Raw genomic sequence first — 24754 nt, 5'->3', positions numbered from 1 at the left:
TTTCACAACTAAATAATGTTGGTTGTACAAGTTAACTCAAGCTTTCAAGCTTTCATGATCATGACAATTTAAGATGTTATTAAATGAAACTAAAATGTGAAAGCGTATGATAAGAAATAAAAAATTTGTTTAGTACCTATTTCAATCTTTTTTGTATCCTAAGTTACCCAACAGCTCCATAGTTCTAAAAAATTAAGTTGTTTCCTTTCGAATTCTTGTCGTTGTTCTACATTTTTTCTATAAACAAGTTGATGTATTAGCCAAATTGAAACAAAAGCTATTTTTAAAATCTTCAAAACTTGATTAGGTTTTTGAAAAGATTAGTAGAAAGTATATAACAAATCTAATTTAACATGGAATGATTGTTTTTAGAACAATTAAATTGTTACTAAACATGACCTAAACTTTTAGTCCAGTCATTTAACTCGTTTCATAATTTTTATAACTTACGAAACAATGTTGCATGTAAATTTTTACTTATGTGAATACCTATGTAGCGTTTTTTTAATCCTAAATATGAAAATTCAGAGTTATAAATCAACTCATTTTAACATAGGTTCGAATTTATTTGTTGTGATATAAGTTGTTAGAACAAAAAATAGTTAGACAAGAACTTGGGAGTACTCTTTTTTCAACCAAACCGTCGTCGAGACAAAGTGGAAATTCGTAAAAATTTTGGACCAAAACTTACAATTTAACATAGGAATAATGATGAAGAAGCTGATGATGGCTAGAGAAATATGGGTCTTTTAAGTAGACATGAACAGGAACTTCGCAGTAATCTTGTCTCTTCCAGCAACCTTCACTCGTGTGAGAGAGAGAAATTCTCTCGCTCTTCCTCTCATTTTCATTTCCTCTGTTCCTTTCTCTCTCTAACGCATGCTTTCTCTATCTAAAATTTGCCTTGCATCACACACTCACTCAAAGAGTTAACTTTTGTGTTCATTATGCTTTAAGGCTATTGCCCAAGTTCTTCTGATCATTTTTTTTTCTTTCACCCTTCTACTTTTCTTGATTCTTTCTGAATCTCTCATTTAGTGACAGCTTCACCGTTTCTTAGTTTGGGTTATTACTCCTTCTGCTATGAATTCTTTTGAAGCTTTCAGCTGAAGAGATTGGTCGACATGGTTGCTTCTTCCTGTTGTTTGTTGGGTTTTCCTTTGCCTTTACTCTTCTAAGATCTGGTGGGGTAAGCCCAATTTTTTCCATTCAATTTTTCTGTTCCTTCTTCTGGGGTTTTCTTGAATGCTCCTTTCAATGTGTTTGAGGAAATGGTTTTCGGCTCCCTGAGCTTACATTTTGGTTTTTCTTTGCTACTTCTTTGTATTTCGGAGCATTGAGTTGGTGTATAAGATTTCAGCTTCCAGAATCAAGTGTTTTTTCTTCTTTTTGAAAGTCCTGTGGTTCTCTGAGCTGCTGGTTTAATGGGGAGTTTTCCTTTTCTCAAACTGAGTATTTGCAAGTTGGAGTTCAAAGATCCTTTGGTACTTCTTTTTGTGCAATTTGAGCTTTTGTTGAGATCTGGTTTCTGTGGTTTGGTTTTTCTTCTGTTTATTACCAGATTCTGTTTGACATGAAAGTTAAGTCTTTGTTGTGTTTGTAATGGTGGCAGGAGCTTTTTATTTGATACGAGTTCTGTGTTTATGGGTTTTTACCAACATGATTCCTTCAAGTTGCAAATATGTGGTTTTGTGATTTAATGCTGGCCTTTTATTTTATTAACATTTGATTCTAAACAAATATCAATGCCTTGTTCCATAGATTGTGAACTATGTTGTGTTACAATTTTTTTACCTTTGCCTTTTTGTAGCTTGAATTTTTACATAGTTAAATTTCTTAGAATTTTACTCAAAACTTTGTGTCTTTCATCTGGCAGAGCTGTGGTTCATACGATGGGACAAGAGACAGAATTGGACTTTGACAGCCTTTGCGCTGTGGATCTAAGTCCTAACACCGTTCTTCCATCGATTCCACGACGTTCGAGCATTAAAAATAGAAGCACAAGAAAAAAACTAAAGCATGAAGATTTTGTTTTGAGTGTAAAGGATGATTTTACGGAGATTAAATTTGGTGGTGGTCACAGGTCTCGAAAAAGTAATTCATCTAGCTTAATTGAACAGGAAGACAATGAGAGTAAATGTTTTGAACTGAATGTTGAGGATGATTTCACAGAGATTAGAATTGGCCGTGACCATAGTTCTCATAAAAGCAATTCTCCTAGCCTAGTTGAATTGGAAGATGACAAAGGGCTCAAGCGACGTTCGAAGTACCAAAGCTCTGAAGACATAGGTAAAATAGAAGGGATGGGGATTCAAGGAGAAAGGAGAAAAATAGAAATTTCTCGTGAGGATTACACCTCTTGGTCTTCTGGTATTGTTGACTCTTTGTGTAGTTCTGACGAGGAAAAGCCAGAGAGGAGAGATCTGATATTATCTCTGGACACAAAATTGAATCAACCATCAGTTAATAAGGCTTGCATGGGCCCACGTTCATCAGATAGTTTCATTGAGATCTACTCAGGTTTAGAGAACAGTGAAACTGTATCGAAAGATCCAAGCAATCAGCTTGGAAATGTTACAGGCATTAGACCCCTTCACAATGGCAAAAAACTTTTCAAGAGAGACAAAGTTCATGCATTGCAGAAGTCATTCTCTGCTAAGGTAGAAATGCCTAGCAATCATCTTCCAGTGGAAAGTGATCTACGGTTTGGACACAGTCCAAAGGTTCATATAAGTCCTTTCAGGAAAATTTTGGATCCATTTATGAAATCTAAGTCTGTCAGAAGTCGTTTCAGTCATGCGGTAGAAGCTGGTAGAGATAAAGCTATTAAGGCAATTAACTTGGAGAGAGATGAGACATCAAGTACACCAAAGAGTTCAGATTCCGACTCTAATTTTTCGAATAATGATAATCTCCACAATGTTGTTGCATCTTCGCCCGTTCATTTACATGGCTCTCTCAAGTTGGAGAAAAAACATGGGATGCCATTTTTTGAGTTCTCTCAGAGCTCCCCTGAAGATGTCTACGTGGCTAAGACATGGAAGACAGGCAATGCATTTAAATGGGTATACACGTTTCATTCCCAAGATCATCACAAAAAGAGTAATGCTGGTAGTTTTGGATTGAATCACAGCTGCAAAAACTCCTTAATGGTGGGTCAGATGCAAGTTTCCTGTTATTTATCCTCTGAACTTCGAGATGGTGGTTTTGACAACTCGATGGTAACAGAATTCGTGCTGTACGATGCTGCACGTGCTAGACAAAGTACTGCATCCCAAGGAAGTTGTGACTCTATCCATGATGCTGTCAAACCTCCTAAAAGTTCTGATACGGGCTTAGTTGGGGAACCTTTCAGTGTAAATGATGGGACTCCTCTAGAAAAATTCAAATTTCAGCGAAAACATGCTTCTGAAAACTGTGATCATGGTTCTATAGATTCTTGCCCTTGGGATTCAGCAGATTTACATCCAGACCTGGAATCTGCAGCTATTGTAATGCAAATCCCATTTAGCAAAAGGGAGAGTTTGAAGTATAAAAGAGGAGATAAGACGAGTGGTAAATTGAACTCGGCCATACAAAACCTCTCTAAGATTGAACAAAGGAAAGAGGAACCTCCGCATCACACAACTCAAGAAACTCTGAAGGTGGTGATTCCCACTGGAAACCATGGTTTACCGACTGTTGAAAGCCAAGGCCCTTCCACGTTACTTGATCGATGGAGGTTGGGAGGTGGTTGTGACTGCGGTGGTTGGGATATGGGTTGTCCTCTACTAATTTTGGGCACTCATAGTAGCCACTGTGCTGAGAATCAAGCACACAAGGGGAAACAGACTTTTCATCTTTTTCATCAGGTAAACTTTTTATTATTTCCAGATAATTGGTAACTATAATTCTGGATTCAATGTCTCATATAGAAAATTTTGATAACAATCATATAATAAAAGATCAAGGTGCTGGACTAACTTTCAGATGCCTTTCATGTTCATTCAATGGGAATCTGTTCAACTGCAATAAATGGTTTAATCAGGCATTTTATGTATTGATTTTCATTCTAAGAAATAGAACATTATCGATGAAAACAAATATATTACAAAAGAAAGAATACAGTGTTTGTATTTTGGGAGAGGTTTTTTCAATTAAGACCCTATTGCCGACTTAACTTTTTATCAGATACTAAATTTAAGTTTTAGCCAAATTATGATTATGCATGGTTGGTTGCAGTCAGTGAATTGGTCAAAAGACGTATTCTCATAGTAGTGCTTGCATTTTTATGTGGAAACAGGGAGCAAAGGATACCACTCCAGCATTAACCATGAATATTGTCAAAGATGGACAATATTCTGTTGATTTTCATGCGCGATTATCAACATTGCAAGCATTTTCCATTTGTGTTGCTATTTTACATGCGACTGAAGCCTGCAACGCTGTCCAGGTGGAGGAAACAAAAGAGTTGCAGCAATGTAATTCCTTAAAGGTGCTTCTTGAGGAGGAAGTAAAATTCTTGATTGATGCTGTCGCAATGGAGGAGAAGAAAAGAGAAACAAGAATGCTGAAGGAAACGCCGTCATCATATTTGTTCAATCCTCCGTTTTCTCCTATTGCTAGAGTTTAAGATGAAGGTTGCAGAACTGTGTCTTGAGCTCTAAGGCCAATTTGGTAAGTACAGAGTACAGATATCATAGCCTCGTCAGATGGTTCACTTTCACTTTTGGGAGACTTGACTGATTCAAGTTATGGAAGCTGCTTGATAAAAGCTCCTATTGAAGAAATTGTCAAGGGACCTTCTCAGCAACCGCATGAGCTCTCGGAGTCGGGGCATTTGATTTCTTTTGTAGGACGGAGCAAGAGCTTGCTTAGAGAAGCTGAAATGACTAGTGTAGGAGAGACTTGGGAAGATGCTAGTTGGGGAGGTCAGATCATCCTGATAGGGAGGGTTACAGAACCCTTTTATTTATTATTCTTCAAAAACAAATCCTTTTGAATAACTTGGTAGTTAATTGTCCATATTGTAATATGGTAGGGAGATGAGTAGCCAATTGATAATTAGAGAGATACTATTGTCCTTCACATTGAACTTTGTGTACATTATATTGTTAAAGAGACAAAGTGTAAGTCTTGATATCAGTAAAAATATATATTTCATAAAGTTTTGTCTTGAATCTACTACTAGATATCATCTTTGGTGAAAGATTGTCTTGTTGGCCTTGATCCATGTTTTTGTATGGCTTGTTATTATCTTCTTTCATTTTCTTTTCTAAGGATATCAGGGAACCTTCCATGTCAAAAAGTACAGGGAGCTGGACAATTAGAAAACAAAGCTGATATTTTTGATGCTTTGCCTTGCTGTTGGCTCTATGTAAAAGTTATTCAAGATCCAAATCCTCATCTAATAAGCTTCTAGAAAATGGTCCTTGATTCTTTTTCTTTGGAAGATTGAGAAAGCGGTCAAGTGGATAAGCTTTTCCAAAAGGAAATCACTGTTTTTGTATTTGTTTGACAATGTTTTAAATCACTTTTTCTTTATTCTGAAACATGTATTTATACGTTTGAAACATGATTTCTGTACCATTAAAATTGGATTTGAAAGACTAAAAACATGTTTAAGAGTTAATTTTAAAAATGATAAAAGTGATTTTTAAAATTTTCAAGTTATTTTAACAATTTCAAAATCAAAATCATTCTTGAATATATTAGAGTCTAAAAAAAATTGCTTTGAAGGTGCTTTTCTTAAATCTAAAACTACTCCCTAACAAACACATGTTTGTGATGTTATTTCACCTTTAGATATAATTATTGTATCATCAAGATTGAAACAATTAAAAACATGTTTAGGATTGATTTCACTCTCAAACAGAAGCCTACAGAAGAAATGCCTCAAGGCCTGGGCTTGTGATGTTAACTTTTTTGCATCTCTGCTTAATGTAGAAAGATGTCTTCCTCTTTAATGAGTTGAAATAAAGCCTTATCTCTCTCTCTTTCTTGAGAAAAATGGGAACACCTGGATCTTTGTGATCACCTCAATAAAAGAGAACAATGTATAAAGTTGTCCTTGAGACTAAAGTACTGAGTCTACACAATAATGTGCAGCAATAGGGTATCATTATCTAAGAGGAAATAATTACATAAATGAATATGTTTATTGATTTTTACTTAAAGGTATACATAATGGCCTAAAGCTTATAATGAAATGTATTTCCTAGTCAATTGTGATGAAAATCGACATACAAGGATTCACAATTGCTTTAAATCTGAAAATTGACTTTGGTTAAAAGAATCTATACCAATTCCAATTCTGAGGTTTCTGATACAGCATCAAGTTCCCTTTCCATTTAGGTGGTTAATGCAGAAATCCAATGTTAGTGAGACTCTCCAAGTACTAGAACACCCCTTTGAGAAATTTCTCCATATTTTGGTAAATATTAGGAGCGCAAATCCAAATTTGGTATCGTGGTTGTCGATGATAAAAATCAAGATGCTGCTATTACGGATGGTGAAGATAATTACAATTGTATTGCTAAATCATCTTTCGAGTTTCTCATCCACTCGGTGTTGGACTATTGCAGTATCATGTCGAGGCACCTCAAGAGAAAAAAGTCTCTTCAAAAATTCATAAGAGGTGAAGAAGATTGCACCTTGAGACATGTACATAACTAGTCTTGGAGTCAACCCCCTGATATCACAAAAATGAGACAATAACTTCAACAAACTAAAGAAAGGTTAAGAAACAAACCTACTTGACAAGGGAATGAGAAGACTATTAATGGAAATTCCACAATTGATGAAATATTGCCAGAATAGAGGGAATTAGAAGACTGTTAATGGAAATTCTACAATTAATGAAAGATTGCCATAATAGAGCATACCTATAGAGACCTTGCAGGCCTTCTTTTTTGCCTATTTCATAGAGTGCTTGAATTACACTTTTATATGGGCTCAAAGATCCTGGTATTTGTGTTTGTAATCTGGTCTTTACAACATCAAAAGGAGTGGTAAATAAGGCGGCAGTAGATCCAGCTACTCCTCCACAAACTAACTGCAGATAAAGAACAATCATCTTAATCTAAGATTGAAGTAATTATAAATCTAAACCATATTGTCGCCAGCTGAAGAAAAAATTAAGGTCTCATTTGATAGCTATTTGGTCTTTTGTTTTCAAAGATAAACTTGTAAACGCTCAAGTTATTTTTTTCATTCTTTGTAATCTACTTTATAAACTTGTTTTTTATTTAAAAAATCATTTTCCTAAAAATTCAGATGTTTTCTTAAAATGGATGGAAAACATGGTAAGAAATTGTGTAATAAATTTTCAAAAACTGAAGAAAGAAAAGAAGGTAATGGTTATAAAAGGTCCTAAATAATTGGATATTTAGTGGAGTGGAATGAGATCCGGAATCAAAACCATTTCAATTCCTCATCATTTCTTCATCCTCTATTTAAAGGAAATTAAAAATACATTGTTTCTACAAATGACATAAATTAGTCATATCCGAAAAGAGCCATACCTTTGGCTCCTTTGTCTGGACTTTACTTAGATTTTAACGTCCAATGAAAAGCAAATTCTTTTATACTTCGGAAAAAAAAAACTTAGAAATGGATAAATTTTGTTCATAACTTTAATTAACTTAACTAGTGGAAATACAATTCTCCCGTTAATAAATAATTATTTATTTTACCTACATTTTCAAGTTTGAAATTCAAAGTCAACTTCAATTTCAATCCTCATTTATTATAAGGAATTGAAAGTTGGACCCATAGAGCCCAGAGGTTGTTCCCATTAGAAACGTTATCATCATCATCATCATTTTTTTTAATGAAATAAACGGCTTTCATTGAGAAAAAAATGAAAGATCACTAATTTAACAAGCAAATGAATTTTTTTTTTTTTAAAGAAAACAGAGAAGAAATTAATGGGAAAACCATATTAACTAACCGTTTGTGAAGTAGTTTGTTGAGCATTAGATTTCATCAGTCCTTTCAAGCTTTCATATGTATAGAACTGCAAAGAAAATATTGCAAAAATGACATGGTGAAATAAAAGGGAGGTGAAATTAAATTGAAAGATCAACTGCATCTAAGAGATGAAGTACGGAGAGCCGGTGCACTTTTTTTAATAAAAAAACAATTTCATTCATATGAAACGTATCCAAGGAACTCCTTGCCTTGATAATCGAGTGTGGTACATTTCTGCAAAGAACCGCTCCCCACCCAGTATATAATCCACGCAGTCCACCCTTCGCAACAACACCAACAAAGGCATTCCTGCAAGCCAAAGAATAATGATCGTGACAGCAAACAAAAATCATGCAAGAAACTTGAGCTTAAGACAAAATTAATGGCTGAAAAAAAAACCAGAACCAAGCAATTATTGAATCAATTAAATTATCCAATGTACCCTGACAAGAATCTAAGTCATAACAAACTTTTAAAGTAAAGCCAAAGGTGAGAATAAGAATTTGTGACCAGTTAAATCGAGAAAAAAATACTTTCAGTAACATCAACAGTAGAATCTAAAATGTGTACCAGCAGTTATGGTAGTGTGCACTAACTTGCATCTGCTGTTTTATACGCTCACTTGGGGTAAAAAGAAAAGATGTAGCAATACTTGCACAACCACCAGCCACGCAGTGGACAATAGAGCGGTACTCCTAAAGAAAAGACAAGTCTGAAGCCTCAAAAGCTAAAACCAGCAAACATTCAATGTGGATGAAAATAAATTACGATGATGGATTAAAAGTCTACACTAATGGTTTCAAGAATGGGTCAATCAATATTTAGAGTTCTGCTTGCATTTCTCCCTCCCCCAACTCTAATACATTGAATACCAGGCTATCTTACAGGCCCACAAGTTTCATTTTCCATGAAACGTCAGCAGTAAGGGGCCATATGTAGTTCCTGTTGCACCTGTTCATTAGCAGAAAACCAATACTGTCATCAAGTAATAGTTCCGTCATGTTTACCTCTTCAACGTACCCCAAACTTCTACTTAGAGAGGGAGAGAGCAAGAGTAAGGACCCAAAAAAAACTAAAAAAGGAAAGGCAAACAGAAGGGGAAAAAAACGAATGATGATGAATAACAGAATGAAATTCCTACCTCTTGGAGAATTGGAAGCAAAGCTCCTTTAACTGATTCATATGTGAAAGTGTAAACAGCAGATATTGGAGCTGAAGAAGCAATGTTGGTGGAGATTCCACGATAAAGTCCACTTAAACCTGAATTAAGCATGTAATTGATTTTCAGAAGAATTTTTAACAAATAAAAAGAAAAGTGTCCTTGATTTGCAGATTGAGCTATGTGTGAACACAGAATCCACCAACCCACCTCGATCAGTGACAATTGATTTTCCAATGTAACTGAGAGACTTATGTTCTGCATGATAAGATTGAACCACTGTTTTGATTGTATCAACAGGATGTAGACAAAGACTGACAAATACACCAGCTAATGCCCCGGCAAAGGCATGCTCTTGTTTACCAATATTGTAACAAGATCTTTCACGGGTCAATGAGGAATCCTCTCTGTTGTACTCATTTTCAACAATGAGCTTATCAGACTTTTTGGTTATGTTCTCACGTTGTTCACTGCTACTAGTCTTCTGCCCGTAGTCTAAATTCTCTAATGCACCATCTTTGGAAGGTACTGAATGAGCCGCCAAAATATCTGGATTGTGGCTTTCTAGAATACTGCCATCTGCCTTGTTATCTTGAACAAACATAAGGATACGTGAGGCCATATAAACATTTTCAATCATTTTTATCTCCAACTTTCGGATGAACAAAGATGATACATTGGTTGATTGGAACATAGGAGCATTCTTTGAAGTTTCACTAATCAAGTTGTGAACAAGGAAATTTGGATCTCCTGAAATGCAGTCCCCTGCTTCATTAAGACCACCTCTAGCCTGTAATACATTGGCTTCCCTGTTTCCAGTATTAGCAACTTTCATAGGGTAAGGGTAGCATGTTTCAGTATGACTTACACGCTTCATCCATCCATATATCTTCCCCATATCGTGCAAGATTCGTACACTAGTAAGGCCTTTTCCTGTCCAGGAATTAGCTGGCATGCCACTACCACCATTTAGTAGATTCCAAAATGATGACATGGAATGATAATTACAAGGTTCTAACAAAGAAATCTTCTGAGTTACTGTCAAACAATTCAAACCCAATGTAGGCTGCACCATAGGAGAACATTGGCCATCGGTCCTTAAATCAACACAGAAGTCTTTAATTTCAGGTGAGGTAACTGTTTTGCCATCAATTTCAACCACACTATTGAAGGTAACCTCAACGGAATCATCATTGTCTCGGTTCAAGACCCTCTTTGGTTGGAAAAAGGTAAAAGGACGACTAGCAAGATTCAATACTTGGCCAAAAATTGAAATGACCTGATTTGTGCTCAATATCTCAGAAGACTTGGGTTTATTTACAGTAATGCCATCCTTACTTTGTTTGGCGTAACAAGTGTTGGAGGTGCCATTTTCAAGGACAAAATCAGCCAGCTCAGAAGATATGCCCTCATCTGGTCTCCACCAATAATATATTGATGGCTGATTGCTTACACAAGGCTTATTCTGCTTGTCCATTTTCTCAAATCTTTCACCGTTTCCTTGACACATGGTTCAGAGGAACTGCAAAACAGAATCATAACATCATATCACTCAACATAAATTATGCCATCTCACGTTCAGGAAACCAAGAAAACTAATTACTGAACTTTTCAAGTTAGCTGGTAGATAAGCAGAACAAACAACAAAAAACTGGGAAAAGAAGCAAAATATACAATTTCAATTGAAATATTAAAGAAAGAAATATAAAAATGTGCACATGTGACTAAGAATTTTCTAAAAAAAGAAACTCTAAAAAAATACCATAGCAATATACCCAAAGTGAAGAGCAAGGAAATACATATATCCAGCACTAAAGCCGAAGTTCGTTTGAAAAAAAATGGAAATGTTTGAAGCATCAGCATGAAGCCAGCGAAAGTTGGAGTAGTTAGAAAAATCTGTCTTATGGCATGAAAGAACATAATTACAAAAATCTCCAAGGAGAAAGCTCCGCCTTGAAGAAGCAGACATTAGTGTTCATATAATCTGGACCAATCTCTGGTTGAATTTTGTCCGTGCATTCCTATGGTTTACATGGCTTGCAAGAGTATATTTAATGATAAAAATCAAGACTACAATGCATCAATCACTCTAATAACTTTTCTCTCTTGGTCGGTGTAAATCTATCTTCCCTTTCTGTGACTATAGTTTTACAAATCTCATGACGAATGGAGAAGTTTTTTGTAATCCAATGGATAGACCCATTTGAAATTTTTGTTTCCTCTTAAGAAAACAATGAGGAGAGTGCAAAAATTCCCTCAGCCCTCAATAGAACTAATAACAATTAAGATTCTCAATACACTATTTATAAAGCATACTCATGGAACTTTTCTGTTCTTCCATTATACTGGCCGAAATAATAGCATTGGATGTACGCTAGCCATATAGTTGGCTTGCAGCCATCAAGACAATTTCATTTTCTAATCACTCTGGTGACCAATTGAACTGACATAGTTTTCTCAAATAAATTGTCCTTCAAGATGTCATTGGACATTCCTTGGAAAATACCTTCTGGCTAACCCAAAGTGGAAAATTCTACTGAGATAGCACTTCCTTGGAGAAAGAAAAAACAGTGACCAGTGAAAGCTGAATTTCCTCTTACTAAGTTAACAGAGTAGATTAATTTCGAACCAACCCTTAACCTTCTTCAGATGGTTCTATCTAAAAGTTGTCTACGTTATAAATTTATCCAACCTAGACTTATTTAAAATTGAACATTATAACCAAACCGCTAATTCCTTTAACTGTCACTAAGTCATCAGAAAAGCAGGTAGTGTAAGAATAGCTGTGCAGATAGTAGCACAAAGGACACCCCAATTATCAGTTACAAATCAATTCTTGCATACCTTCACATTGCAGAGAATTCAAGTTCAATCGAGTTACATACATCCAGTCCACTTGGTCCCAAAAAAAACGACCACATAGTTAAAATTGGAGGACCCTGGAACAAAAGTCAAGTACAAGGGTTATACCACACGTCATTCCAACAAATCTAGTCATAAGGCAATACCGCCATATGTAGCTCAGCTAAATATGTATCTCCTTAGAAAAATATTGGATATTATTTGAAAAGATTTCTAAATTTCAGCTTTAAAAAAAATCACAATTATATATTTAGTAACAAATTTCTTTGTTTGTAATCCATTTTCTAACAACGATTTTGAAATTTTAACTAAATTTTAAATACCGACAAAGGAAGCTTCAAACTTGGTTTTTTATTTAGTTTTTGTTCAAAATTCTAAACGAGATTCAATGCAGTATAAACCGCCACTGAACCCATTACAAAATTGAAAGACAAGACTACTGTAAACCGATTAATACAAACTGATCTAACAATCCCCAACTCAATGTTCCACAATGCACTTAAAAACCACTAAAAAAGGGCCAAAATGACCACAATATCTCATACTTAAATTAACTAAAAACATTAAAACCTATAGCTTCAAGAATTAATTCAAGTCAAGTATCCGTCTGAAGCATTCGAAAGATGGGTTGACTCAAATTTTCTTCTCTTATTTCTTTTTTGAAATTCACTTCTTCAACCACAATCTCGCTGAATAAAACAAGAAACCTAGTACAGCAGATGATGATTTCATTTTCTAAGTTGTTTCAGCAGTCAATCAGCGATTAAGCAATACTTGGAAGAAAACTGAAAGGATGAACAGAAAATGCTATGAAAGATAAACATCTAACCTCAGACAAAGTTGAGCTCCCATCATCGAAATGAAGTATTGGGCGAAATATTATACTCATTTTACAAAAAGATTTATGATGGGTTTAACTATTCTTCAACTTTTTCTTTTCTTGTTCGTCTTCTTTTCCTATTTGATAATTGATAAATCAATTTTATTGTTTTTTAATATACATACTTTTTTTTTATTTTGCTGTATTTAAATATAGTAAATTAGACGGATAAATGATATTTTTATATTTGTAGATATTTTCTAAATTTTATCATATTTTATTGTGAGGTATTTTCAAAAATAGGAAACTAAAATATCTATGATGAAATTTTATATTCTAAACATGTTGATTTATAAAATAATAAAATTTTATTATATTTTGTAAATAGTTTATCAATAAATAAATTTTAGTAGTTGTTTACGTTTTGAAACTCGTGACCTAATTGAACTATATTCAATTTCGGAGAAATAAAAGTTTGATAAATAATGAGTTTATTGTAAAGAATAATCTGGATTCAAACCAAATTGGAGGTCAATGAATTTGAATCTAGAACATCTTAACTCTCACTGTACAATAATGCTAGTTGAAATAGGTTATTGTTGGCAATTACGTTATTTTTCTATTTAAAAAGATTTTTTTGTAGTTTGTATTTTGAAAAAAAACATTGTGAACACATTTTTCTTAATATATAGGTTTGAATTATTTGTATATATGTAGAAAATAGTTTTTCATAACATTAGAGGGAAGATTAGAAGTAGACAATGTTTGGAGCCCGATGAGTTTAGTAAGACTATTAAAAAAGATTATATGTTTGAACTAAACTAACCATTACCATTAGTTGGAATTATTTTTCAAAATTTATTGAAAAATACAAAAACAAAATTTTAACGTTATGTATTGACTTAAAATACATCTAATGTTTTGAAAAAAAAATTATGAAAATAAATTATAACTTACATGTAGAAAAAGAAAAAGAAAACATACCAAAAATATAATTAGGGTTATAATTACATCCTTAAACTTTTACCTATAGAAAATTGAACCATCAAATTAGACTTTCAAATGACAAAAATTGTGTATACCATGGTTAACATTTCTACGATTAGGTGAGTTTAAGACATCAATTTTAACACTTACATGTAAGTTTCAATTTTCATAATTGATAACTTGGGAATATACAAGAAGTTAGAGAGCAGCGATATTTCAGGTAGAGAGATATAATATGAGTGGATGGAAAGGTTTAAAGTGATCATTGTTATTTAAACAATAGCTAACCTTATAGCACACAGATATACAACAAGAGGAAGAAATTATGATATTCCAATTAGAATGGCAAAAGGCAACCCCTATGAGATGAGCCAGAAACTACCAAGTGTGAAGTTAAACTGCAACCAAGAACTACACAAAATAATGATTAGGCTCTAAGAATTTTTCTACCCAGATTACTTTTAGGTTGATTCACTTCCACCTTGTCCTGCTTTTCGAGGATGATGAGCTACCAACAATCATTTTTTTGATACCTGATTTCCATCAAAATAGAGAGGGGTAAATGAGCAAGGAGAATGTCAAAAGAAAAAAAAATAACAGAAAAGAAAGAAAGAAGAAAGAAGAAAGAAGAAGAAAACGCTAACGATCTAGTTAAACAGTAAGATGAGGTCATCTAAAATGATCGATAAAAATTTGAGCTATCATCGAGTACACCAAATTTGAAAGTGAGGAAGTTGAACCTCTAACTTCAAAGAGATTAATAGATACTTTGGGCCTTATCTGTTCGAATTATGCTTAGGTTAGCATAGACGTACGTACTAATAAGCTGGATTCAAAGATTATAAATGTTAGTGACGTTTTTTTTTAGTAAAATAGGGTTGGGGAATTAAAACTACAGACCCCATGGTCAATAACACTCTCGAATGTCGGTTCTGTTACAAGTGAAGCCACAAACCAAAAAGATCATTTAGCAATGACTTGGGAAATGATGCAAGTTCTAAACTAAGGTAAAAGTAGAAGAGAAGAATAATGGCACAAGGCAAATAATCATTTAATACCTCAAGATGGTGCACTCTTTCCACTCTCTTTTGTAGTTATAATTCTTTTGTTATTAACACCAATTGGAGAGCTTTTTTGTATTCTCCTTTGATCTCCTTTTGAACTTTTCAGTTTATCGATGAAAAGTTTGGTATCTTAACAAAAACAAAATTAAGGAAAGGAAAACATAAGGCAAATGATATGGAAAACATTGGAGTAAAAACAACAGCGTATAGATTTTCATACTTGATGCTGTTGGAGCCTTTGAGGAGCTTTTCGTCAATGAAACTCTTGACGATTTGGCTTGCACGGGCTTTTGTGGGGGCCTGATGCCTGTCTTCGGTGGTGGATTGGTTCTGTATAAAACAGGAGACAAAAGGATTAATTTCTTGACAGGTAATTTAATCACCAAGGTGGCACATCCAACCATGTCGAAACAAATCACACCGTGCACCAAGAGAAAAGGTTTAAATTATTACTAAAAAGTATCCCCTATTCTGCCATATCTGAAAGTAAGAGGTCATAGACCCCGCTAGAGATGTGCTGGTGGTATAACTTGAGATGTTAAACCCTGAGCTGAAAAACCGGACTTGTGATACCTGGAGCTAGCGAGGGGGTGCACAAAGCCTTAATATTAAAGTGGTAAACCATAAGTGAAGTGAGCCCGTGACACTCCAATTACAAGAAACGATAAAGAGTCATACTTATAGTAGCTGGTGGTGTCACCAATCAAATTTAAGCATGAAATGAATAAGTCAAGTACAATTTACAAAGATAACATTTTAAGAGGAAATAGTAATTACTTACTTTTCTGGAATAGGAACCAATGACTTCACCCCAGTTGTTGCACTCTCTGCTTGCCTTTTCGCATCCAATGTGCTCTCTGGGTACTTAGTATCGGCAAACGAAACATCTGATGGCTTTACAACTTCAGGGAATAGAGTGTATTCCACGACACTGCAAATTGATCCCTCGGTTTCAGTTCCCATTGAAAGCACCCCATCTGATATGTCACTTAACCTCTCATCCGAATCAGCATTTCCAAAGCCTAAAAGGTCAACATCATCAGTAACATTCTGACTTAAATCCCTTAACTGTGAAGAAGATTCCTTCTGATGTCCAAAGTCCTCTACAGACAGATGTGACCCAGACCCAGAATGCTTATGCTGTCTAAAGTCTTCTATAAACAGATGTGATCCAGATTCTGAACGCTTGTGATATTTAAAGTCATCCATAGACTGAAGTGATCCAGCTTCAGAACGCCTGTCATAATCTGAGAAATTGTCCACGTCAGATGCTGCTTTATTCATGCCTAAGCCTTTTCTCCCTGATGACTTTTGGCTCTGCCGAGGAGTCATGCTAGAGTGTCTTCTAGGAGAAAATGACTCCTGTCTTAGGGAACCAACGCCATGCTTTACACCATTGCCATTAGTTTTAAGCAACTGCAACCGCTCAATCTCCTCATCTTTATTTGCAATGGTATCCTTGAGAACGGCCACCTGCAGAGTCAACATAAATTAGAAAACAAATGCAATTGTGTAATTACGTGCATACTGTTGGGATCAAGATATAAGGAGGTTTGCAGTTCAATTACTCAAAAACTGTTTTCTAAAAGAAAATAAAATTTTAGAAGATAATAAAAAGTCGTCAAGACCTGATCCATGAGTTCTCTAACATATCTACCCTCTTTGTTGCTACGGGCAGCACCCAACTCTACACCAGAAACTCTTTCAGCAAACTTCAAGGTGCTTATAGTTTCGGAGTATGAATCTACATCAGGATTAATCTGTACAAACATGAGTGTCTTCGCTTGACCACCTAGAGGTTCAAATAAAGCAAAACAGTGATGAACTAGGTATTCTCAGAAAATAAAATAATGAAGGTCTAATTAAATGCAAAAGCAAGAAAACACCTAAAGAACTTTGGAGAACTTGGGTTAGTTTGCTATTTCTGTAAGGAATGTGCGGAGTCTTCTGTGCAAGAGCAAAAATTACATCCCCAAGAGCTGACAATGATTTGTTAATGTGTTGTGCCTCTTTCAGCCTATCTCCAGTAGCCTCTGAACGGTCCACCCTTTCACTGCCGGCAAGATCTATTAAATGGAGACTACCACGCAAAATAGCATCTGTCTCCAAGTCCACACCACGAACATGAATTGTCAGCACACTGCACAGCATCAGCAATCGCATGAAATGTATTCTTAAAGTATGCCAATAAATGACAAATGATGACACGTTTAAAATAATAATACCTATGAGATCTGCTGCTTCTTTCATTCAAGGCTGTGGCTCCAACTGCCCTGTTCGTCAATCCAATCTTCATCAAATCCAGGACATCGCCAGTAGATCTAACAGGATGCATACCAGCATCAGGTACTGCAAGCCCATTTGGTTGAGTGGTGTTCCAAATCCCAAGTGTGTGCAAGTCAAAGGAAATAAAGTTTTTTGTTATCAAAAAAATTAAAAAGCCACTTCACTTAATGCTTATTCTAAAGTGGCTAGTAAAGGCTAAATAATGAATTGATTGATTAAATAGAAAATAAAAAATATAATTGATTGTAAAGAATTCAAAGCTAACCAGGCTAGTTTTTAGGTATCTGGATGGTGTAAACAAGCCAATTCAAGTGTTTTTTTTTTTTTTTCTTTTTCTGTTACTCAATGAGCTAGTTGAGAGGTTTCTTTGTCTTCCCATTGTGTAATTATCTTTTGGGTTGAATGATCAATTTCTTTCTTTGAAAATGAAAGGCAATTAAACATTAAAAGAAATCTATAAATAATAGCAAAATATTCAAAGAAGGATATCTCTTTGGAAGACCGCTAGTTGAGAGCAGATCACGGACTTGTTCATTGTATATCTCAACCATTTGGACACCAATCTCATAGGAAATAGAGCCCTTCCTGCTTTGAGAAATTTCGAAGAGGTCATTTAACGCTCGATAGTTAACACCCCATTCTGTTCTCAATGATACATCAGGTCCACTCTGAGAAGGAATAACACATATAAGCCCCAATGAGCAAGATAAAAATACGGTGCTAGAAATATATAACATAGAGCATACCATAGTATAGGTCTTTCCTGAACCAGTTTGTCCATAAGCAAATATGCAAACATTATATCCATCAAGGACCGATCGAATTAATGGTTGAGTGTCTAAAAATACATCCTCTGTAAACAAGTATAATTAGATGCAAATAGGAAGTTAGAAAAAATAAATAAATAACCTCTGGAACTGCTTAAACCTCGTAAAAAAATTAATAATGATAAAATTAAACAAATGATCCAGTGGGTATGAATAACATAATAGAGTAAATCATTCTATAGTTAATCAAAATTGAACAAGATTAAAAATACCTTGTGAACATGTCGGACCAAAAACTTTATTGAATTTGAATAGTCTACGATTGTCTTTTCCTTGTTTAGCAGGATTTATAATTACCAATTCACCATTTTCACCAATATATTCAACTGTAGTTAGCTTCTTGCTTTGTCCTGGAAGGAATGGCCGTATCCGACAATACACTCGAATGTTTCCTGTGAAATGCCACATCTAAATTGAGAAAGCTCGTGTAGGAGGGAGAAAAGAATAAAAATGCTACCTTTTAAATCCTGAACTTCATTATACAATCTTCTATTTTCGTTCAAAACTGCATGGTAATTATGAGCCACGTCTGCTAATCCTTTGAACTTCATCCCTATTGATGGCAACCTCATTAAAAACAAAAACAAAACAAAAAACAAAAAATTGAAAATTTGATAAGAGCAGATAAAACAGAAAATCGGAGATAAATTAAGCTAAACCTACCAAGGAAATTAAAATCCTCAGCATAGTTTCCTTTTGTATTCAAGACCTCACGTTTGATGGAGTCCACGGAAATCCTTAATTCCTAAAAAAATAAATAGAAGTTATATGACTCATATCTCTAATCAACACAACATGCACTATGGACAATAACAATGCAGATGACATAACAAAAACCTGAAATGCTCGAAGCAGATCATCAATAAAATTTTGATAGACGAACTCTTTCTTTTTCCATTTCAGTGATTTAGATTCAGAAAATGTCTCAAGGTCCTTAACGTGCTTCCTGGAATCAGCTAATAAGCATTCAAGTTCATTTAGTTTCTCCTCAAACTTAGCTTTCTCCTCCTTAGCATTTGTTTCCTGCTGTAAGCAATAATTTTCATGTTCCCTCTTGGCTTTTTCTAGCTCATCTTTAAGGTCTGATAACTCGACATCACAGAGTGCCTTTTGCTCCTTCAACGCCATCTTATCCTGCTCCTCACAGTTTTTCATCTCCTCTACCTTGAACATTTCAATCTTCAACACCAAATAAATGAAAGTTAGCATATATCTGAGAAACTAGCCAAAGATTTAAATTATGCTAGCTGTCAGACAATGATATATTGATATGTCATGTGAGCTAGATGTAACATGATTGTAACATATCAATTTAGGCCCTGTTTGCTAACTAGTAATGGGTCTATGAGATAACCAAAATAAAAGTTTTTATTAAAAAATGAGAAGTAATATTATAGGGAGATTGGAACAGGAATCAACTTAAAATCGGTAATCTGGGAATAAATAGTACAAAAGATTCTTCGTAGACATGCAGTGTAAATGATTTCCCCCTATACTGCCAAATTTCACATACCACCTGTAAAACTCGAGCCGATTGGTTCACTTGAGTAACTTAAAAATTGGAAGCAGCTAAAACAGATCAGCAAACTTGTTCAACAGTTATGAGATGATGGGTAGATCATCAAAGGCTTCAAAAGAAAGAGAAATGGCACGTGTATTTCCAACTAGGTGAAATAAAGTAGCAGGCAAACCGTGGCATACATTAAGAAGTCGAGCTTTCATCAAGATAAAATGAAAGAATATAAAAAGATAGCTCAACAAGAAAGCCAAGCAACTAACTATGCAACAAGGGCCTCCCGCTCACAAACCATAGAAAAAATGAGAATCAATATAAAAAAAAAAACCATCACTAATTCTTTTTTTAAAAGGAAATGAATCTCTTTTATTAATAATAATAATGAGAAAAAAGCTCAAAGTACCAACTCAACTTTTTCATCAATATCAAGTTATTGTAGTTCCTTCATGATAGAGCCCTATGAAGCAAGGAAGCTACCAAATTCTACAACTAAAATTTGTGTCTTGCTAAAATAAGAAATTGCAAAAAGGACAAGACAGTACGGAACCCATTACATCTAAATGGCATGATCTGATAAAAACCCACACCACAATAAGTCAGGAACCAAAAATCATGAAAAGTTCCTCAGAGGTAAAAAATGGGTGAGTATTCTACCTTCAAACGCTGAAGCTGGTTCATGACAACCTACAAAAGTAATGATACCAACTTATATCCAGGAAATACATTATTTTGTTTTCTAAACTGAAAGCAAAGATTTGGACATTTGTATGTTTATCAAAATACCTCATTTTCTTCCGTGGTTCCTGTTGCAAGGGTTTCAAGGACTCTTAATTTTGAGAGAAATTTCTCCTCTCGAGCTTTCAAAAGATTGCTTTGCTGCCCAAATAAGTGACAGCAGTTAATTTCTATTTGTCATGTAGGATAATATACTATGCCAAGTTAAAAATTATGCTTAGCAAAGATTACATGTTTCAGGTTTCCAGCATGAGTTAAAATTCTCTGCTCAAGCACTTGTACAACTTTTCTCAGAATATAAGCTACTTGCTGAGAGAAATTTGAACCAATAAAAACAAAGTTAGAAATTGAAATACAAATAAATTCCATCCTGGATAAAAGTATGGCCCTGAATTCAGATATAGTGTTCGAATTTCTTGGGCTAAATTTCAGATGCTTCAAGTAGAATAATAATCAATCTCATACATGTGACACATCTCCATTTTTTGTTTCAACACTCCCATCCAGAATTCTACTGATCATATTGAAAAGTGATTGAGTAGAGACATTCTGCATAGAACAACATCAGAACTTAAGAAATGAATCTAATCATATTTTGGAGCAAACCATTTGTGTAAACAAACAATTAAAAATGGTTCAAGGGATTACCTCAAGATTCTTCGATTTTATCAACTCCACAATGTTAGAACCAGAAACATCATGATTTTGTTCTTGCCCTCCATAATCCTCATATTGAATATGACTGTTTAAACCATAAGACGGCACTAGAACAAACAAACAAGAAAATAAAAGAATAAAATAAATTGCATTATCAGTATTAGAGTTTAAGAGGAAGCACGAAAATTCTGGGAAAAATATGATCCGGCGAAACATCTTTATAACATAAGAATTAACTTGATAAAAGATATTACTGACAAATGTAAGTTTGTTATACCTGCCTGCTCTAACCTGGTTTTCACAAGCATCCAAAAGACCCGACATCAAGGTTAAAACCAATGAAACACAGTATAAAATATGTCTAATTTTTTAGATATTTCATTCAGTATTTATATTTTGTATTATCTAAAGCCTTTTCCTTTACTAGAAACAAACTTTTTCATTGATAGATGGAAATATAGAAATAAGTTGCAAGGATACAAAAGTTCCGACGATAGTAAAAAGAGAACCAAACAAGAAAAATAAAAAACGAAAATCTCCAAATATTACAAGAGCCAAAAAGGTAAAATATTATAGAATAGCATGAAGTGAAGCATGGTTTACTCAGATGCAGAGCTTCGTTTGAGCATGTTAATAAAGTTGAACGAAACAGTTTTCAGCAGATACTCAACCAAACCACAAGAAAACAAGAAACACCAAACGAAACTTAGTGAAGTCTCAGATGCACTCTATTGACTGTTTGGCACGTGACTTATCTAAGGTCAAAATTCTTTAACTGCAGTGTGGCTGAATGATGAATGTTATCAGCTAAAACTGAAAGGAGAAACTAAATTAAATATTTTTTCCAAAAAAAATAAATAAATAAGCTGTGTGAAAAGTAACAATGTGCAATCTTAAAGACCTTTTTTCTAGGTTCACGAACATTGCCCTTTCAAAATCAAGAAGAAAGTCAACCATAAATAAACTTCACAATGAAATCTGATTTTGCAGAATTTAAATTCTCCTTCCAATCCCGTACCATACCTGATACAACTGAACCATTCGGAAAATCTTGAAATCTTTGCCCAGATAAATTATTGATTCCATCTAATGAATCTACTTCGTATAAGTTCCATTTTTTTCGTGAATGATTTTGAGTGTACTCATCCCCAACACTCAAATCAAAGGAAGCTCGAAGTGTGCTCAGACAGTGCAAAACTGGTGCAATAGATCCCTGCATATAATACCTGATCAGATTTCATTCTATAAAAGCTTTCAATATTTAAGCCATGAAACTGATTCATTCGACATAAATACAAAACCCAACTAAGGTCTTGTTTTGTTGGCAAGTCAGCTGCAATTGTGATAAATGATGAACCCCCATAATTATATGTTTTCAGTTTTTATAGGAATGGATGTATGATTATAAGAACCTAGTCAGATTACACAAGAATGCTGCAAAGGATCACAAGTTTATCACACAAAACCAGATTTTTCTTCTAGATAAAAGTCATATGACATCAAATTCAAATGATCCATTTACAATTGAAGGTCAAGCCCCCCCAACTTTTACCAATCAAATTTAACTTTAAAATTTTGAATGATGATTTAATACCTTCTAATAGTTAAAAATATATGTGACGAACTGCACAAAATTCTTATGGCTGGACAAAACTACTTTTGTTGGCTGGTTTTTGTGACTATGATAGGCATTGTTTTAGCTTAGTTGGAGTTGTTTTAATGTTGGCTTTGAGATAAGTCAGTGGCCCAAACAGCCCCACAAGTTAAAATTAACTCACTCAACTGAGAATGAGATAAAAGACAACTACAAGTATTCCCACAATTTACATCATCTGTATCACAGAAAATGAAGGTATTATATGTCACAGTTGGACTAAATTGCATCAAACTAAAGTACTTACCTGCTCCAAGGCAGAAGGTTCAAAGCCAGGAAGTCCTAATTCATCCAAAGTTATCAGAAACCTCTCGATATCAGGAGTGATGGGCTTAGAATTGCCTCCCTAAAGAAAAGAAAATAAATTTAAGAAACCAATATTTAAAAAAAAATGATAATGATAATGATAATGATAATAAATGTGAACAAATTATTACACTGAAAAAATATATAAGAACAGAAAAGTAATGAAAAAAGGCCATCAAATGCCATCGAACCTGAACTGCACCAGGGCATAGTTTATCCAATATGCTGCATAACACACTTCCATCACTCAAGCATAGTCTCAATTCCTCATCTGAAGCATCCAGTGGCAAATTTATATGGGGGAGCATACAATTTAACCACTCCACCAGCTCCAATTTCAGTTTGGCTAATATTAAAGATAACTTAAGGTTAAATATGGATATGAGAAAAAACATAATATCTAATATGCAAAAAACTTCAGATAAACAAAGAGACTTACATTCAGCCATTCACCAGAACTTCTGAACCAGCCGAGTACAGCTCGAAGGGTATGTTCATAACAAAATCCTCAAGGATCTACTCTTTCCACAATCCAGGCAAACATGGAGCTAAAAAAATACCATACCACATTAACTATTGTATGCACTGAAAAGAGATGCACCTTTATGTCTTCACTCATACCAAACCACCGAAGTCATGCAATGTTGTTCATCGATTAAAAAGAATCGTTTTTCTATATAAATCCATTATGTCGTTTTTTAAAAACAAGGGAAATTTTCCTTTTATCTTGCTGAGAGAGACTATAAGAAGAGATAGGCATTCAAGAAACAACCTGTGAAATGCTGATGAGAAACTGAGGAAACATTGCCAGTTGCCACCCAAATTTCAGCTACGGCCAACCTGCCAACCAATCCTTTTATTAGATATCAAATTTCCACAACTTTTACCTGTTCATTAAATTTTAAAACCCCAGCTACACCATGTTTCAAGTAAATAACTACTGCCCTAGAATACCCAAGAATTATTCCCTACGAACAGAACTGAGTGGAATTTAACTATCCTTATCAACACCCCCCCCCCCCCCCCCCCCCAAAGAACAAAAAATAAAAATGCCATACACAATGTCTCCATTTCCTTGCTCAAATCGCTCTACAATCACAACCCAATGACACAGGAGCTAGAACATTCAAATTATGAGGTGAAAAAATGAAATGTAACCTAAAGAACCCAAAAGATAATCGAAATGGGTCTACAAAAACCCGTGTATCAGCTGATAAATAAGCTAAAACAGATCGACACGCATCCTTAGCAATAGTTCAGAAACGGTACCTTTGACACCATGAACAAAATGAGATTATCCAGAAAGATTTCTTGAAAACCTGAAAATTTTTGCGTCAAAGGGGCCCGACTGAAACGAGAAAAAAAAAAAAAAGCAAGAAAAAAGAAACAAAAATTAGGACCGGAAAATACAAAGCTCCAGGTCGATTTGCTAAAGGGAAAAATGGAGAAGAAACTCGAAAAGAAAATTCAGGTAAGGTATGAGCCACAAATCCGGTCCGAAAATTCAGAGACAACGAAACAATGTGTTTGATTTGAAGAAAAATATTGAAGAAAAATTTTTAAAAATAACAAAAGAAAAAGTTCCTCTCTCTCTTCTTTGTTCTTCCTCTTTTTTTCAATTTATTTATGTCATTTAATTTTTTTGATTTGCTTTTTGCAGAAGAAGGGTTTGTACTTTTTTATATTTATGCTTAGCCCCGTCCACAAAATTTGGAGTCATGTTCCCGCCTTTTCTATTCGGTTTAGTTAACTAACGTGTTTATTCAATTTTGATCATCTTTGTCGGTTTATACTAACGGATTGAGCCATCCGTTTTTGCTAATTTTATTATTAAGGTGCTTAAATATAGTTTTTAGATTAGCAATTTTTTAAAAATAATTCAACTATAAACCGTAAACATCTTTGGCATTTGTAGGTTAATTGAGATAGAT

At 34.4% G+C, this 24754-nt stretch overlaps 3 protein-coding genes across 7 annotated transcripts; 1 reads left to right on the top strand and 2 right to left on the bottom strand.

The window, feature by feature from the left end:
• The first annotated feature begins 664 nt into the window (after nt 1–664).
• On the top strand, nt 665–5159 carry LOC101216494. Of its 2 annotated transcripts, none has more exons than XM_004143933.3 (3): nt 665–1189; nt 1877–3851; nt 4283–5159. In XM_004143933.3, exons 2-3 carry the CDS (start codon nt 1893–1895, stop codon nt 4610–4612), a joined length of 2289 nt encoding a protein of 762 aa, XP_004143981.1. In that variant the 5' UTR covers nt 665–1189; nt 1877–1892; the 3' UTR covers nt 4613–5159. The 2 variants fall into 2 exon arrangements, with proteins under 2 accessions (XP_004143981.1, XP_011654744.1); XM_011656442.2 differs by lacking the exon at nt 665–1189 and adding an exon at nt 1230–1484.
• An 858-nt stretch (nt 5160–6017) lies between these two features.
• LOC101216245 lies at nt 6018–12949 on the bottom strand. 2 transcript variants are annotated; one of them, XM_004143932.3, is made up of 9 exons: nt 12801–12949; nt 11954–12048; nt 9320–10631; nt 9092–9210; nt 8521–8645; nt 8160–8259; nt 7931–7996; nt 6864–7033; nt 6018–6670 (listed from the first exon to the last, which is right to left on the bottom strand). In XM_004143932.3, the coding sequence occupies exons 3-9, from the start codon at nt 10617–10619 to the stop codon at nt 6520–6522; spliced, it is 2031 nt and encodes a 676-aa protein (XP_004143980.1). In that variant the 5' UTR covers nt 10620–10631; nt 11954–12048; nt 12801–12949; the 3' UTR covers nt 6018–6519. The 2 variants fall into 2 exon arrangements, 1 of the variants encoding a protein (XP_004143980.1); XR_004216948.1 differs by lacking the exon at nt 6018–6670 and having other exon boundaries at nt 6895–7033; nt 8547–8645.
• Nucleotides 12950–13992: 1043 nt separating this feature from the next.
• Nucleotides 13993–24438, bottom strand: LOC101218386 (kinesin-like protein KIN-14J). 3 transcript variants are annotated; one of them, XM_011656439.2, is made up of 25 exons: nt 24224–24437; nt 24093–24142; nt 23596–23663; nt 23263–23371; nt 23015–23169; nt 22765–22863; nt 21887–22076; nt 20855–20970; nt 20672–20755; nt 20438–20515; nt 20255–20347; nt 20126–20155; nt 18793–19134; nt 18619–18700; nt 18413–18508; nt 18168–18347; nt 17875–17981; nt 17618–17796; nt 17068–17232; nt 16729–16982; nt 16471–16634; nt 15624–16315; nt 15063–15172; nt 14837–14971; nt 13993–14311 (listed from the first exon to the last, which is right to left on the bottom strand). In XM_011656439.2, the coding sequence occupies exons 4-24, from the start codon at nt 23270–23272 to the stop codon at nt 14838–14840; spliced, it is 3360 nt and encodes a 1119-aa protein (XP_011654741.1). In that variant the 5' UTR covers nt 23273–23371; nt 23596–23663; nt 24093–24142; nt 24224–24437; the 3' UTR covers nt 13993–14311; nt 14837. The 3 variants fall into 3 exon arrangements, with proteins under 3 accessions (XP_011654741.1, XP_004143905.1, XP_011654742.1); XM_004143857.3 differs by having other exon boundaries at nt 24093–24437; XM_011656440.2 differs by lacking the exon at nt 14837–14971 and having other exon boundaries at nt 24093–24438.
• Nucleotides 24439–24754: the final 316 nt, after the last annotated feature.

This window comes from Cucumis sativus, chromosome 5 (genome assembly GCF_000004075.3).
Source record: "Cucumis sativus cultivar 9930 chromosome 5, Cucumber_9930_V3, whole genome shotgun sequence".
NCBI classification, from domain to species: domain Eukaryota; kingdom Viridiplantae; phylum Streptophyta; class Magnoliopsida; order Cucurbitales; family Cucurbitaceae; genus Cucumis; species Cucumis sativus.
This window is presented reverse-complemented; position numbering and strand designations above follow the sequence as displayed.